The sequence below is a fragment of the Vulpes vulpes genome, chromosome 10 (genome assembly GCF_048418805.1).
Source record: "Vulpes vulpes isolate BD-2025 chromosome 10, VulVul3, whole genome shotgun sequence".
NCBI lineage: Eukaryota > Metazoa > Chordata > Mammalia > Carnivora > Canidae > Vulpes > Vulpes vulpes.
In genome coordinates this window covers 44,900,004-44,917,323 of record NC_132789.1, presented here as the reverse complement: position 1 = coordinate 44,917,323, position 17,320 = coordinate 44,900,004, and the positions used below count along the sequence as shown (strand labels likewise).

Genomic DNA, 17,320 nt, shown 5'->3' with positions numbered 1-17,320 from the left:
CCGAGTCGATGGGAAGGAAAGAAGAGGATTCCCACACACTGTAACTCTAGACTGAGGCTTTCTTTCCACCAGGCCTAACCTCCCAGAGGCAATCAAATCTCAAGCTATTTTTCCCCAGGTCAGACACAGAAGACTAAGTCAGACATTTCCCAAAAGAAACTGACTGCGACGGGAAAAGTCACATTAAAAGCAAGGTAGTACAAGACCACAGGGATGGATGAGGTCATAGGGAATCATTTTTTATTTGGACAGAATCAAATTCAGCCTTAGGAGACTCAGCTGGCCCTAAGGTGGACACCGGATCATTTCTCAGACACCCAGCCTTGCATGGCCCCTGAGGCTGAGCAATTCATCCCACCAGAGAAATTCATGATGTGGGCCAAGGTTGCCTCCTGGCCTAGGCCTGAGATGCCGACCCCCGCTGCATGGGATGAACCAGTCTAACCCCCAAAGAAGGAGAGATATTTGACAATTAGCTCTGACTTACCAGTGTGCGTTTGGGATGTCATTCGTGCTTCTGTTTCATTCCTCCAAAAAGCAGGAGATGGGTAAGATTTGGCTCATGTGAGGTATTAGGTGACATCCGATCCTTCCCACTCCCACCCTGTCCAGGTTTCAAATAAATATGGAGGAGACTGAGCAGCCTTCTAGGAAAAAGAGAGAAAATTAGCCATTCTTATAGGGGTTTTTTCTGTTTTATTTTTGGTTTTTGTTGTTGTTGTTGTTGTTGTTGTTTTCTCTGGATGCCATTCTCATAGTTGTAATGCAGACAGGAGTCCGAATTCCAGAGAGGGCAGATGACAATACCCAGTCCTAGTGAGGGTGTGGTAAAACAGGGAGCATGACATACTATCGATGGGTGTGTAGTTGGTGCATCATTTTCGGTGGTAATTAGATGATGCGATTAAACAATTTAAGTGCACATGCATACTCCTTGATGCAGCAATTTCACTGCCAGGAATTTATTCTACAGATTTACAAGTATGCAAAGATTTGTGGACAAGGACACTCCTTGCATCATTTATGGCAGAAGATAGTAAAAACGAATCCCCGTCAATAGTGAACCAATTCACTATTGGTTTACCCAATTGGGTAAAATAAATACTCCGCATCTATCAACAAGAATGAGGTAGATGTACAAGATAAAATTATTATTAAAAGTTATAAAGACATGTACAAGAGTCTTATTTTTTTGTACAAGATTCTTAAACAAGAAAAGAAAATCGCAGAAGAGTCTTGTAATCCTGTCCTACTTGTGGGTTTTTGAAGACTATTAAGTATACTTGCATGTGTACTGGAATAGAAAACATCTAGAAAGATCTACACAAGAGAAAACAGGAGGTCCTGTTTTCTTTCACAAGAGAAAGTAGGAGGTCCTCCTACTAGAGGACCTTTACTCTCCATTTCACATTTTCCTCTATGCTTTGAATTCATTTTCTTCTTTTCTTAATTTTTTAAAATATTTTTATTTATTTATTCACGAGAGACACAGAGGGAGTGAGAGAAACAAAGACACAGGCAGAGGGAGAAGCAGGCTCCATGCAAGGAGTCCAATATGAGATTCGATCCTGGGATTCCAGGATCACGCCCTGGGCTGAAGGCATGCACTAAACCGCTGAGCCACCCAGGGATCCCTTTGAATTCATTTTCAAACCTGTATTACTTTTAAAATGTAAATGAGAACAATTTAAAGGAGGAATTAGGGACCAATGAAAGATAACCTATCAAAAAGAAAAGAAGCAATTTGTCACTTGTTACCAATCGAAGGCAAATTCAGAAATAAGACCCGGTGGCTCATTGGGGGGCCCTTGCTGACCCAGCCAACTTGGCAACACGAAGCTGCTGCTCTCGGTCGTAAGTTCTGGGTCCTGGAGAGGCAAGTAGTCCTGCTGTGGGGCCTCCAGCAAGAGGGCGGAGGAGAGGGGTGGCTCCCTTCCCCAACTGGAGCCAACTGCTGTGTCTGTGTCAGGAAGGCAAGTGGAGGGAAAGCACTGGTGGCCGTTGACACTGGCGGGGATGTGCACCCAGGGTGAGTCCCAGCTGAACGGAAGCAGAAGGCAGCAAGTCGGCTGGTCCTGCCCCAGCTGGATTACCACCAAGTCTCGGGCACCGGGAGCTGATAGCTGAACTGCAGGTATCAGTGCTGGATGCAACAGAAAAAGGAAGCGATCATCAAGGCCGAGTCCAGAATGAACGCAGGGAGTAAGAGCTTGGAGAGTCCCAGGAAAACCTGAGGACAGTCTACCTGTATCCAGACCAAGGCAGCGTCCCGGGATTATGGGGTGTGGGGGTGCCCAGGTAGTGGAGACCAGAGGGGCCGCGTGAGCGCGGACAGCACCTCGGCTGGGGTGAGGAGCAGCTGGGGTCCCAAGTTCTCCCTCAGGCGCCCACCTGGGGATACCCCACCAGGGTGCCCACGTAGGCCAGCAGCCCCAGGCCCAGAGCCAAGGCATAGGCTGTGGGCACCACCACCAAGCGAGCAGGGTCATCGCAGGGGCCACAGCCACGGCCCCCCAGGTCCCCACACACAGGGCCGTTCACCTCAGAGCCTGGACCAGCGAGAGGAAGAGAGTCACCGCGGGGCTGGCCTCCGAAGCAGCCCCCCACCCAGGCTCCTGGTCCCCAGGCCCGGCTGGGAGGCCACTCATGAAGCAGGACGTCCATGTGGGAGAGGAGGAGGACGGAGCTGAGCCGGCGCCCCTCGGGGATGGAGCAGGGGATGAATTCCAGAGTCATCTGAAGCGGGATGGGCTTCTGACAAGCTGCGGGGAAAGGAGGAAGAGACAGGAGCCCCAGATAGCTTGGAAATTTCCAGCCCTGGTGAGGGAGCGAGTGGAAGCGCCTCGCACGGATGGAGCATGGCTCAGATACTGGAGGCACATGTGAGCCCAAGCAAAGCTGAGCCAATGGGGAGTTCTGGAGAAACCAGACCCAAATCTAGAGTCCTTCCCAGAAAAAGCCCCATCCTCCCTCCTCCGCAAACCACGGAGGCAGGCACAGGCCCATGAGGACAGGCCCTTACGACTCTCAGGCTCTCCAGCCTATTTCCAGCCTCCCCTGGACCTGGGTCTGACCCCAAAGAAATCCTGGGTCTGGTTCTAAACTTTGCACAGCCAAGCAAAAGAAGAGCACGGGGCCAGGAATGAGGCAGATCCTGGAGACACACATTTATTTGCCATGTGACCTTGGGCAAATTACTCCACTTCACCGAGCTGGGCTTGTCTGCTGTAAAACGGAGATTAAAATACCTACCTCACAGCCTTCTTGGGAGGATTATGAGGAAACATAAGTAAAACTCGGAGCGCAGCGGATGACACCGGGGAGACACCCCATAACCATTAGCTCCCTTCCCTTGCAGGCAGCACACAGATGAATGTGCACACCACCCACACAGGCACCCGGAGCTCACAGAACAACACAGACATCTGGGGCGTGTTCCTCTTCTTTGTCCCGGGGGGGGGGGGCGGGGGGGGTGCACAAGCCAATGTCCTGTTCCTTTGTCTGGCACAGTCACCCTCCTAGGGGTCCCACAACTCAGTTCTCCCAATACCAAAATTCGCACTGCTGTCTTGGAACCTCTCGGGCTGCCATCCTTCCGGGACCCCGAATGTATTCTCTTCCCACCCCCCCACCCTCAGCTCTGTCCACTACGCCTCTAGCCCCCAACCGGCCCACCCCAACCTCTCCCTGCCATCCCACCACGTCATAGTCCCCTCTTACCTCCTACTGCTCTGGTTGCTGTCTCACTCCCCCGGGCCCGGGCACCTGGCTTTAAGGAGCTAGAGGGAGTGCACTGCACTCCTGCCCACACATCTCAGACCCTCCCATCCACGACTAATCCTGGGACACCACGTGAAGAATGGGGCCCAACAGCTGGAGCGGCTGGGGCCCCCCTGTGGCAGCTCTGAGCTGGCTTTGTGGGGTACAGCCAGGGCCCCAAGGGGAGGTAGGAGGCACAGGGAGGAGGAAAGGCCTTGCAAGCTGAATGTCCTGGTGCTGACCTGAGCAAGGTCCAGGGTGTGGTTGGTGGGTGGGGGGTCACATTTCCTGAGGCCTGGCTTCTCCTTGGGCTGCAGAGGCACTGCTGGAGCTCCAGAGCTGCTCTGCTCCACACCCGCTGGCCAACCCACTTCCCCAGCACCCTGCCTTTTCTGCAGCTGCTGGGCGGCCAACAGTCACGCTGGCGGTGGGGAAGGGGGGCGGGGGCTGTACCTGCTAATCAGCTCAGGGGCCAAATTGGATCTAATGCCAGCTGTGAGAGGTTTTACTCAAAGTCCTGGCTGGAGACTGGCTGGCTGGCACATCCTGGAAGGGGTGGAGATGGTAAGAGGCCAGGACCCCAGGGGCTCCAGCCTCTACTTTCACGGGCTTCAGAATGTTCATGCAGAGGGGCGATTCTGGAAGGCAAGGCACAGTTAATCACATTGGACAGATCATCCCATCTCCCCTGTTGAAGAAAGCAGGGGTGCCCTGCCTGCCCACTTTTGACTTTGGCAACTGGTGCAGTGGAAAGTGGGGATCTGGAGTCAATCAGGCTTTAATTCCAGTCTCAGATATGACAGGTAGGCGCTGAAGCTTTCTGAACGCAATTTCTCATCTGTAGAACAAACTGCTATTTAATAACAAATGCTATTTAATAATAGCATTTACTGAGCACATATTATGTGCCAGGCATGACTGTAAGCACTTTAGCTCACTAAATCCTCCCAGCAACTCTATGAAGCACTTACCATTATGAGCCATATTTTGGAAATAAGCTAGCAAGTGGCAGGGACCATTATATACCCCCTCTGTTTTTTGCCGAGCAGAGTGCATAAAGCTTAACTAGTTTAAGTCCATCGTGGGAATTCCATTTTCCTTGCCAATGGTGGGTCTAGGGACAGAAATGGGACATAATTCCAGCCAGTGGGGATGTGAGGAGAAATCTGGGGGTCTCCTAAGAGAGCTTTCCTCTCTCTTTTCACCTTTGGATGTTATGTGCAAACGTGCTGTCTGGAGATGCTGCAACTATTTTGCAACACCGAGGGCAGGAGCAGATAAATTAAAAGCAGCAGGGCCGGGGGCGCCTGGGTGGCTCAGTAGGTTGAGCCTTTGCCTTTGGTTCAGGTCATGATCCCGGGGTCCTGGGATGGACCCCACATCGGGCTCCCTGCTCAGTGGGGAGTCTGCTTCACCCTCTCCCCCTGCTGCTCCCCATGATTGTGCACTCGTGCACACTGTCAAAAAAAAAAAAAGGCAGAAAGTAGAGAGGACGTCAGTCTTTGATGTCACTGCAAAGCAGCCAAATTACCCAACCTGGAAACTGAAGGGATGCTATCGCTGGACCTCTAAAGAAACGGCTTCCTGACTGTTAGGACACCTGCGTAATGAACGTGCACCAGTGCTTGTTGTACATGTGCCTTTCACAGACGACCATCTTTCCATGCTATTACAGATGCACCAGCACGTGCAGACGCATACGTGCACGCGTCCTCTAGACTGCATCGCTGTGCTTTCAGACACAAGAAGAAGGGACCCAAGGGTTCCAGCTTGCCCGAGGTTCCCAGGATGTCCACGTCAGAGCAGAGCTCGCTGTTCTGCAGGGCGGATGAAATGGTCTCAGGTGCACAGACTTCTCCCCCGTGGGCTCCCAAAAGCCAAGGTCCCTGCCCCCACAGTGGTCTGTAGGCTGGAGGCTAGAGCACTTGCATAAATAAATGAGCTCTTTTCCTCTTCCGTTATGGGGGGACGCATGCTTTCCAAAAGGCCCCCACTGAGGTGGAGATGGTTGGTGATGTGATAGTGGGGACTCTGACCTGGTCACTTTCCTTCAGTAATTCTCCCGCGCACGCGCATGCCCTCCTGATTCCCCAGCACCTCCGGGATTCATCCCTCTGCCTGTGTCTCTGCCTCTCTCTCTCTCTCTCTCTCTCTCTCTGTCTCTCTCTCTCTGTGTGTGTGTGTGTGTCTCTCATGAATAAATATATAAAATCTTAAAAAAAAAAGTGTTTAAAAAAATTTTTTTAACATGCCTTTTGGAGCAGCACCCTCCCTTCTGGGGAAAGATATAAGGATGCAAAGGTGATGTACTGTGAAGTTTACAATAGCAACAAAAAAAGGGGACACCCCAGGGGTGCTTGGGTGGGTGGCTCAATCCATTGAGTGTCCAACTCTTGATCTCAGCTCAGGTAGTGATCTCAAGGTCATGGGCTCGAGCTCCCAAGTGCTGGGGATGGAGCCTGCTTAAGAGTCTCTCTCTTCCTCTCTCCCCCTCCCCACCCTCTCTCCTCACTTCTATGGAAAAACACTAAATCTGCAAAGGTGATGTACAGTGAAGTTTACAATAGCAAAAACTGGGGACAGTCTGAGTGTTCCTCGGTGGGGGCTTGAATAAATGCATTACAGGACATCCTTACAGGGAATACCGTACAGCCATTAACATCACTATGGGGACCCCTGGGGGGCTCAGCGGTTTAGTGCCTGCCTTTGGCCCAGGGCGTGATCCTGGAGACCAGGATCCAGTCCTTCATTGGGCTCCCCACGGGGAGCCTACTTCTCCCTCTGCCTGTGTCTGTCTCTCATGAAAAAATAAATAAAATCTTTAAAAGTAAAATAAATAAATAAATAAATAAATAAATAAATAAATAAATAAAATCTTAAAAAAAAAATCACTGAGCTAAAATAGACCCGGAATGGTGTTACAGAGTTTTAAAAAGTAATTTATGTTGTCTCATTTTCATTAAAAAATAGCTATGATGAAAAAAAAATAGCTATGATGGCAATGAAAAAAGTTGAGCAGTCCAGTTATTAAAAGGAATCAGTGGTAGTTATTTTGAAGCATTAAAATTTAGTGTGATTATTTTATTTAAAGAATTTTATTTATTTATTCATGAGAGACACATAGAGAGAGAGAGGCAGAGACACAGGCAGCAGGAGAAGCAGGCTCCCTGCGGGGAGCCCGATGCAGGACTCGATCCCGGGACCCCAGGATCATGACTTGAGCTAAAGGCAGATGCTCAATCACGGAGCCCCCCAGGTTTCCCAATTTAGGGTGATTTACATTGCTTTTCTATGTCCTATTTTCACACGCCAGGAGGCATGCTAGGATGTAGAATACGTACCCCTCAAAAGAGAGCAGGAAACATCCACGGGAGGAAGCAGGGCCAGGAGGCATGCACTTCAACTGCGCCCAACCAGGGATGTACTGGCAACAGGGCGCCCACGGCACGTGCTCCCCCGAGTTCCTGCCGCGGCGCGAAGGAAGGGACCTCTCCTGGGGTCCCTAAACGCGCGGGCAAGTCTCCTTCCCAGGGCTCCGGCCACCTCCTTCTTCTGGACGATGAGCCGCGGACCCCCAGCAGTAGCAGCAAGAGCCCCGGGCAGAGGGGGGCGGGCAGGTGAAGAGCCCCAGCGTGGACAGTGGGGTTCCCGAGGCTCCCAGAGCCACCGCAGGCCCCACTGCACACATCTGCACACACATGCACACACGCGGCCTAAGCGAGCTGCACCCACCCCTCGGGCCTTCAGGAGAGACTAGAACCCAGACTGGAAGCCTCCTGAACTAACGCAGACCCCCTCCTTGGGGAGGAGGAAACTGGACCATCCAGCCCGGGGGGCGGGCATTTGGGAACAACCTCTGGTCCTTCATCCTTCTTAGTCCTCCTGGAGAGGCATGATGGAGCTTGGTGGAGGGGGGACGGGAAAGATCCAAAAATGAGGGAAGCTCCAGGGATGGAAAGAAACGCTGGGGCAGGGGTGGCGGTGGCCGCAGTCGGGGTGACACAGGGCCGGGGACACGAGGAGCCTGAAGACGTCTGGCCTTCGAAGCGGCTGCTGTCTGTACGTCAGCGGTTCCCACGGGCAGAACCACTGAGGGCTCCCTCGAGGCCCGCCTGTCCCCAGGGCATCCTGTGCCCTCCAATCAGGGGGCCCGGCTGCTGTGCCCGCTCCCCACCCGCCGGACACATAGGGCCACTGGCAGCTGCTACTCCGGCCCCTCGTCTCAAGGGTAGGGGTGAGGGGAGCGGGGGCTCATAGGGTAGAACACATCCTTACAAGGGGGTACCCTGCACCCACTGAATCCACGAGGCAGGAACTACATCTGACCTAGAATCCTGTTATGCTACGTGAGGTTTAAAAAGCACCTGTTGGGCAGCCTGGTGGCCCAGTGGTTTAGCTCGGCCTTCAGTCCAGGGCATGACCCCGGTGTCCTGGGATCGAGTCCCATGTTGGGAGCCTGCTTCTCCCTCTGCTTGTGTCTCTGCCTCTCTCTCTCTACCTCTCATTAATAAAATCTTTAAAAATAAAATAAAAAGCACCTGTCCTGGTCTGGAAACGACAGTAGAGCAACGAGTTCCAGAAAGAAAAGGAAAGGAGGCAGCAGGGACGGGAACAACCAGGCATTCTGCTGCCCTCTGCCAGAAGTCCCCACTTCCCAGCCCACTTGCACCCCCTAACCCATCGTGAGCAGGGCCAAAAGCAAGCTCCGCACCTCCTGCAGCACCCCCGGGCCCAGGGCCAGCGTGGCCAGGCAGCCCACTGCCTCTTGGTGGCTCCTGGGGTCTGGCTGGCAGCCCGACACCTTCAACGGGAGCCCTCGGCAGGCTGCACGCGCGGGGCTTTCTAGGGGCGGCAGGGAACCCCCATCAGCCGCCCCCTGGGGTCCACGGCCTGGGCCCTCCTGGGGGCACCCTGCGCCTGCACCCTCAGCAGTGAGCTCCCGCTCCGGGGCAGGTCCAGGCCTGAGGTCGTCTGGAGAGGAGACGGCCCCGGGAAGTGAGCTTTGCCATCAGGAAGAGCAGGCTTTACTCTCCAGAAGGGCCGGGGTGGCAGGGCGGGGCGGGGGGGGGGGGGTGCAGGGGCACTGACTCCCTCCACAGCTCTCCCTAGGAGACAGCCCAGCCCCAGATTGCAAGACCAGGAAGCCAGGCATACCCAGCTTCTGTCTGGCTGCCAGGCCTGGTTTCCTGGAGGCCAGGACCCCGCAGGAAATGCTGGGAGGTGGGGGAGAGGCTGGACGGGCAGACTGTCCCTTGTTTAACGGTCCAGCTCTGAACACGGTCTGCGGGGCCTGGATCCCTTGCAGCAGACTCCCCAGTAGTTCAGGAGACTCGGGGGCTCACTTTGCTGAGTCGGGCTCCATCTGGGCCACAAGACCACCTCACCCTTCCCCCCCCCCCCCCAGCTCTGCCCTCCGTACTGGGCTGCAAGAACTCTAAGCTGTCGGTGCAACTTGAGCGGATGCACCGCACTCTTGAGCGGCTTGCCTACCACCCAGCGGGGAATAAACCCGCTCCTCACGAACCTCAGGGAACCTCAGGGACAGACCCCAGAAAGGACGGGCAGGGACAGGAGGGCTGCGTCTGTCGCTGGTGGGACAGAAGGCAACTGGACCCCACCCATCGGTCCTCCGCCCCCCCTCTGTCTCCCCCGAGGGAGCCCACAGCAACTCCACAGGCCCTGGGGTGGGGGGAGCAGGAGGAGAAGGAGGGGCCGGGAGGGGAGGCCTGGCCTCCTGAGTCTCCAGATCCTCACCCCCCAGGCTGTTGCCACCTTCCTCCCTGGCAGGGCAGCCCCATCTCACAGACCAGGGCACTGAGGCCACCGGCTCAAATGACCAAGTGAGCCCCTCTGAATTCAGAAGTCTCTGGTCTCCCAACCAGTAGAGACCATCCAGAGGAGTATCTACACGCGCCTCCTCCCCAAAGACCGGGTTTCCTTCCTGCCTGAGCCAGCTCCGCCCCCCGAGCGGCCCCCTAGCCTCCCACGGGCCTGTTAGTTCTAGCACAATGCCTGGCACAGGGCAGAGCTCCAAAGTCATCTGTAAATTAGTAAGTTATGGGGATCCCTGGGTGGCGCAGCGGTTTGGCGCCTGCCTTTGGCCCAGGGCGCGATCCTGGAGACCCAGGATCGAATCCCACGTCAGGCTCCCAGTACACGGAGCCTGCTTCTCCCTCTGCCTATGTCTCTGCCTCTCTCTCTCTCTCTCTCTCTGTGTGACTAGCATGCATAAATAAATAAATATTAGTAAGTTATGACATTATTAGTAATAAATCAATAACAAGTATCTATATACATTGTTCTTTCCTTCGTGCAAAACACATTTTCCTTCGAATTTCTCTCAGCTGAAATTAAAATGTGAAAAGCATTTGAAAATTCAGACACTTGGGGATCCTGGGTGGCTCAGCGGTTTGGCGCCTGTCTTTGGCCCAGGGCACGATCCTGGAGACCCAGGATCGAGTCTCGCGTTGGGCTCCCTGCGTGGAGCCTGCTTCTCCCGCTGCCTGTGTCTCTGCCTCTCTCTCTATCATGAATAAATTAACTAATTAATTTTAAAAAAAAAGAAGAAAGAAAGAAAATTCGGACACTTGCAGCTGTGGGAAGAGAGACTTCCAACTGAACAAAACCTTACCAGCCACTCCTGGCCTGTCGGTATGACCTGGAGATCTGCCGAGACCTGGATGGACCAACAGTGGGCCAAATTAAGCCAGCTGTCTGGTTTTTTTCATTCCCTCCTCCTCCCCAGCTAACAATGTTTCTTTACATTTTTTAATGATAAAAAGAATTATAAAGGCAGCTCTCATGACACATGAAAACTGTATTATTTGGGGGCACCTGGGGGGCTCAGTCGGTTAAGCATCCACCTTCGGCTCAGGTTATGATCCCAGGGTCCTGGAATGGAGCCCACATCAGGCTCCCTACTCAGTGGGGAGCCTGCTGCACCCTCCCTGCTCCCCCTGCTTGCTCTCTCTCTGTCAAATAGATAAAATCTTTTTTTTTTTTAAGACTTTATTTATTTATTCATGAGAGACACAGAGAGAGAGAGGCAGAGACACAGGCAGAGGGAGAAGCAGGCTCCACGCAGGGAGCCTCATGTGGGATTCGATCCCGGACTCCAGGATCACGCCCTGGGCCAAAGGCAGGTGCTAAACCACTGGGCCACCCAGGGATCCCTTCAAATAGATAAACTCTTAAAAGAAAAACCAAACTGTATTATTTCGATATTCATAAATAAAAAGTTGTGTTGAAACACGGCCACGCTCGTTTGTGTATTGCCTTCAGCTGCTTTTGTGCTGCAACCACAGAACTAAGGAGCTGCTGCCATATGGCCTACAAAACCTAAAATATTCACTATCTGGCCTTTTATGGAAAAAGTCTGCCAAGCCCTAGCAGAGGGCTACAGAGACCCCTACAAGGGTTCTCAAACTCTCCTCCTGCTTCCATTTCTGGTTAGCCAAGCCACTCAGATATGTGCTGTACCTACCCTCAGCCTGCTGGACTGCGGGCTGTCTGGCAGCACAGCAATGTCCCTTGTGTTCCTAAAGGCCCAGCACAGCAATGTCCCTTGTGTTCCTAAAGGCCCAGCGGTTTCTATTTCTACATCCAGCTGTGCTGGTACATTATAAACGGTTTTGTTACCCTCAGTTTTGTCCCTAATCTAGATTATCTAATCAAACGATAAAATAGTTAAATTCTCTACCTTGGACTAATAAAATTACACATAACTAGGTATAAATGCATAATTACTAAATTCTTCAACATAAAGAAAAATTATTAATTAAAAGACTTATTTAATCACTGAAAACACATATCCACATTAAGAAATTATATTTTAGAGTACTTATACAAAACTTCACACAAAATTATAGACTTTGATAATAAGCAATTGCCATGTTTCTATTCTTTCTCCTTTACTAATTTTTCTATCCTTGGAATTAAAGATGTGACTGCAAGTCTTAGGGCAGGACCAGAAACCAACAGATTTCTTTGTTTTGACTCTGTCAAAGCAGAAAATGTAGCATCACATAAATAAATAGTGGAAAAAGGCAATAAAAACTTCATTGCCTTTTCATGGAGTTCTGGGTAACTTGCCTTTGCATTTATCCAAAACTGAGTTACAGACATTGATTTAAATACTGATTGTAATTCCAAATCTGAAGATAACTGTACTAGTTTTTCTTCTTCGAAGTCCGTGAGGTTACTATTTTGGTGATTCATAAAAGGATTAATTATCCACAAGTTTCCTGAGCGCAAGTCTTCTTCTGGTGGGTAACAGTCATGGAACATTTGAGAAAGACCTTCCAGGTGCTCAAAAATAATGCTTGCAATGCCTCTCATATTTAAGTCTGATGAGTTTAAGAATTCAGAAAATGAAGGGAACATGTCATAATCATTCTCTTGTGTGCGCTTCAACCACATTTTTAACTTTTCCTTAAATATATCCATTTTATTATACAAATTGAAGAGAGTAGTCATAGTTCCTTGGAGACTTGAATTGAGTTCATTTATAAGTGAAAAAATATCTGATAAATAGGCCAGCTTTGCAACCCATTCCTCATCAAGAAAATACTTGGCCAAGTCTGAATGCTTTTGTTTTAAAAAAATTTCAACTTCATGTCGTAATTCAAATAATCTTGTTAAAATTCTCCCTCTTGATATCCAACGTACTTCAGCATGGAGTGGTAAATTCACATGCTCGGACCCCATTTCTTCACATAAAATTGTTAACATTCGTGAATTCAATGCATTGCTCTTTATAAAGCTTAAAATTTGTGCTGACTGCAAAAGAATTTCATGTAAGCATGGAGACAACTTTGCTGCTGCTAAATGTTCACGGTGAATAAAACAGTATGTAAATGCCACTGTATTCGCAGCAATTTCTTGAATTTTTGCCCTTAAACCAGAACACCTGCCAGTCATGCTTGCAGCCCCATCTGTACAGAAACCAACACAATGTTTCCAATTCAATGATTTACTATCAATGTATTTATTTATTAGTTCAAATATCTCAAAACCAGTCATTTGAGAAGGCATTTCAATGCAACATAGTAATTCTTCTTTTATATCACTGCAATCATAATCAATGAAACGAATATAGCACAAAAGAAGGGTGATATTTGAGATTTCGGATGATTCATCTACCTGAAGGGCAAACCACTTTGACTTTGTGACTTTCTGAATCAGCTGATCTTCAATGTCTGCAGACAATTCATCGATCCTGTGTCCAATTGTATTATTAGAAAGAGGAATGGTTTTCATTTGGTCTCCAGCACTTGAACCCAAAACTTCTGAACACATTTCTACTAAATATGGTTTAATTAATTCTTCAGCAATGGAGAATGGTTTCTTGCTGGCAGCAATTTGGAAAGCAATTAAATAAGAAGCTTTCACAAGTGACTTTTCAACTAGTAAACACTTTTTTAAAGAACTATTTTGACATTCCATTTCAAGAGATTTTTGTTCAAAAAAATCTACTGGTTTGTTTTCTAATTCTGAATGTTTTGTCTTCAAATGATGAGAAAGATTTGCTGGCTTCATGTTTTCAGTGGATAAGATTTCTCCACAAATCACACACTGTGGCCTTGGTGAACTTTCTTTTGATCCTGGACAGATAATAAAACCAACTTTTAAATATTCTGCATCATAAGTCTGGAAAAAACCTATTCTTTTCTTCTTTGCAGGCGGAGACTCAAGTTCTGCTTCCTTTTTCTCATTAGGCATAGGGAAATCTGAATGAAATATTTGAATCACTGTTATTTTCAAGAAGACATAAGCTATATTCTTTGTTTTCCCCCACACATTTAAAATTTATATTTTATTACTATTTATATTTGTCAAAAGAATACATTAAAGTTGAAATGCAAACCATGATATTTCCATGGTACCATTAAAAACTGAATTTCTCCTTGCTCCAAACTTAGCCACTGACTAAAGCAAAATGGCAGGCTGTGGTATATGAACTAGCAATGCAATGTATTCAGTAGATTACTGGCATTAGGGCTGAGGTCCACAGGATACATCAAATTAAGAACAAATTATTCTATTTCTAAGTTTTTCAGAAAACAAGTTTCAAAAAGTTAACAGTGAATCAAGATGAAGGATATATTAAAGTTCATTGTGCCATATTTTCAATCTTTCTGAATTCTGAAATTTTCCCAAAGTGGAGGAAAAAAATTATTAGAATACCCAGTGTCAATGAGAGTAAAGAGAAATGGATATTCTTTAACACTGATGTAATTTTTCAATTTTGTAATACCTATCAAAAGCCTTAAAAATCTGTGATACCTTTTGAATCTAGAATTCTACTACTTAGGATTTATCCTAATTAGACAAGTGAACAAAAATCCATTTACACAACTTAACACTGTTTATAATATTACATAACTAAAAGCAATCTCACGGTTCAATCATAGGGGGACGAATAGGTTATATACATTATAATCAATGCATCCATTAAGAATCTCGATGTATAGTGCTTGCTTCAGCAGCACTATGCAGGATTCTCCTTGACTCCTACCAAAAAGAAAGGTACCCTACATAAAAACTCATGATTACTTACTGACAAACTATGTTTTTATTTTTTTTTTCAGACTATGCTTTTAAATACAGTATATTCTGGGTAGTAAAATTATCATTAAAAACAAAAATCAAAAAAATGCTTTGGGCAGAGTAGGCTACACAAGTCACTGAAAATATAAGGGTAGTGGCAGTTAACATGGCTTGGGGGCAATAGTTTATAACCTTTCCAAGTATGAATGAAAATAATTTTCCCTATCGCCAACACCTCAGATACATAGTTCTACTTTCAGTAAATAACAAAATCAATTCATGGTGTTTTTTTAAAAAAGAACTAAGGCTAAATCACTGCTGCCTTTTTTATATCATTAATGCTTTTAAATAAATTTATATCTTAGTAGTCATAACAGTTTGTACATTTGAAAAACAGCAGTGCACATGCAGAGCTGTTTGTCCACTCTACACATAATGCTGTGTGTGCAGATGGATGCAGTTTAGTAGTTATCATTGTTGACAATAATTATAAAAGGAAGCAATCAGATGTTCAAAGTATGTGATCCAAGAATGAATGTGTTCACATTTACAAAACTGTAAATGATTTTCTTTACTTTTCTTAAAAAAACAAAAGCAAGCAAAACAGAGTAACTTTCTACATATGGAGAGCTCAGGGACACATACCTGTCTGACATTCCTTGTGTTGTGTATGTGGTTTGCAAGCGGTGGCCTTGGTCTGTGTGACAGGCTTGCACAACACTGCTTTGTTTTTTAAAAGCCTGGAAGACTGGGAAGACAGAAGTTTCGTGGCATCTGTCTGTGTGCTTCCCTGGTTCAAAACAAATTCAGAAACCAAAAAGTGATGTTTTTCAGTACCTTATCACTGACCATAATTGCTATCAATTGAAAGGTGGCACATAGCAAAAAAATAGTAATAATAACAATTCTTCTGAAAGAGCAGTTGCAATAAATAAGTTACTTTGGAAAATATACACTAATTCCTGATTCTTCCAATCAGTATCTGTTCCATTTATCAATTAAAAAAAATACTCTACCTATAGTAAGGACCATCAAAACAGTAAAGACAATCTTTGCTGATTAGGACAACTGGCTATTCAGAAAAATCAGATCCAATCTCAAACCACATGCAAAAATATATTCCATATTGATTAAAGACCTCAACATTAAAAAAATAAAGCTTTAAAATCTGGAAAGGGTACCTGGCTGGGTCAGCCAGCAGAGCATGTGATTCTTGATCTTGGGTTGTGAGTTCAAGCCCCATGTTGGGAGGAGAGATCACTTAAAAATTTTTTTTAATCTTAAAAATCAATAAAAATAAAATAAAATCAACGGAGAACTTTCAAATAGCCAGAACAAGGAGAAGGTATTCTTTTTTTTTTCTTTTTTCTTTCTTTTTTTTTTTTTTTTAAAGATATCTCTACACCCAACATGAAGCTTGAACCTGCAACCCTGACATCAAGAGTTGCAAGCTCTACTGACCAGCCAGCCAGGTACCCTAAGGAGAACCTTAGGTATTCAAAATACAAGAGTTAAAAACAAAACAGAAAGACTAATACATTTGACTACCTTGAATTTTTTTGCAAATAACAAGTTTTTATAAGACAAAGCTGAAGAATAATCAACAGAGTAGGAGAATGTACCGAAAACATGTTTTCCATTCAATAAATATTTACCGAATGTTTACTATAAACCAGGCACTGTTTTTAAGCCCTGGGGATATAGCAAAAATCAAGACAAAGAAAGTCCTGCTTTTATGGGCTTTACATTCTACAGGAAGAGACAGAAGATAAACAAGTAAAGTAAATATAAAATGTATAATTCCAGGTAGTGAGAAGTGCTATGAAAGAAAAGAAAGTGGGCAGCCCCAGTGGCACAGCGGTTTGGCACCGCCTACAGCCTGGGGTGTGATCCTGGGGTCCCAGGATCGAGTCCCACATCGGGCTCCCTGCATGGAGCCTGCTTCTCCCTCTGCCTGTGTCTCTGCCTCTTCCTCTCTGTGTCTATGAATAAATAAATAAAATCTTTAAAAAAAAAAAAAGAAAAGAGAAAAGAAAGAAAGAGAAAAAGAAAAGCAAGCAAGAAGCAAGCAGAGTGAGGGAATGGAGAGTGATGTGCGGAGGAGGGGTATTTTTGGAGTAAACATCTGAACATTGATCTTATAAATACTCAAAAGAGCAAACCATGCAAAGGCCTGAAGTCTGAGGACTCCAGGCACTGGGATTATAGATGCAAAAGTCCTCAAGTGAGAAAAGAGTTTGGCCTGCTTTAGGAACAGAGACGAGAATAAGGCTGAAATAAAGTAAGCAGAGGCTAGAATGAAATGTCTGAAAAGGTAGGCAGAAGCCAAATTTCATAGATCAGGAAGGTCTTAGTTTCAAAAACAAGAAGTTAGGACTGTATTTTAAAAGTGATGGGAAACCACTGCAGATTTTATTTACACTTACTTTTTAAATAAGCAACAGATGTAATAATTTTAAATTATGTAATAATACAAAAGGTATAAAACTATATGCACGAAGGGGTGCCTCGGTGGCACAGTCGGTTGAGCATCTGACTCTTGGTTTCAGCTCAGGTAGTGATTTCAGGGTCATGAGATGGAGTCCTGCTTCGGGCTCTGCTCAGCGCAGAGTCTGCTTAAGACTCCCTCTCCGTCTGTCCCCTCCCCTCCATGTGCACTAAGATAAATAAATCTTTAAAAAAAAAAAAAAAGAAATATATACATGAAAATTAAGTTTTTCACCTCTGTCTGCCCTCTATCCAGACTCATCCTTGAACACAACCATGGTCCCCAGTTTCTCAGACACCCTTGTAGAGACGGCCCCTGTACTTAAGTTGCTTCTGACTACAAATTGGTAGCATATTAGTTAGGTTCCAGTACCTTGCACTGTACATACAGCAAGCTATCTTAGAGGTATATTTATGTAACTGCTCCTAGGGCAGCTTTACACATTCAGTGTACCATAGGTAATCTGAAGAGTCCGCTGTTCAACAGGAAATGTCAAAAATATTTGCTTTTATAAACATGCCATAA

At 46.9% G+C, this 17,320-nt stretch overlaps 1 protein-coding gene and 1 long non-coding RNA gene across 15 annotated transcripts in view; both read right to left on the bottom strand.

Moving 5' to 3' along the window:
* Window positions 1-303: 303 nt before the first annotated feature.
* On the bottom strand, window positions 304-9,140 carry LOC112914698 (uncharacterized). 2 transcript variants are annotated; one of them, XR_003233920.2, is made up of 3 exons: window positions 3,721-9,140; window positions 2,542-2,762; window positions 304-2,143 (listed from the first exon to the last, which is right to left on the bottom strand). It is a non-coding gene; the product is annotated as an uncharacterized lncRNA (long non-coding RNA). The 2 variants fall into 2 exon arrangements; XR_011994788.1 differs by having other exon boundaries at window positions 4,213-9,140.
* A 2,392-nt stretch (window positions 9,141-11,532) lies between these two features.
* Window positions 11,533-17,320, bottom strand: part of ZMYM6 (zinc finger MYM-type containing 6) — a 40,426-nt gene continuing 34,638 nt past the window's right edge. For all 13 annotated transcript variants that reach the window (XM_025991784.2, XM_072723894.1, XM_072723895.1 and 10 more), the window contains 2 exons: window positions 14,953-15,097; window positions 11,533-13,487 (listed from right to left, as the gene is read on the bottom strand). In XM_025991784.2, the coding sequence (XP_025847569.1) occupies window positions 11,656-13,487; window positions 14,953-15,097 (1,977 nt within the window). In that variant the 3' untranslated portion in view covers window positions 11,533-11,655. The remainder of the gene's footprint in view (window positions 13,488-14,952; window positions 15,098-17,320) is intronic.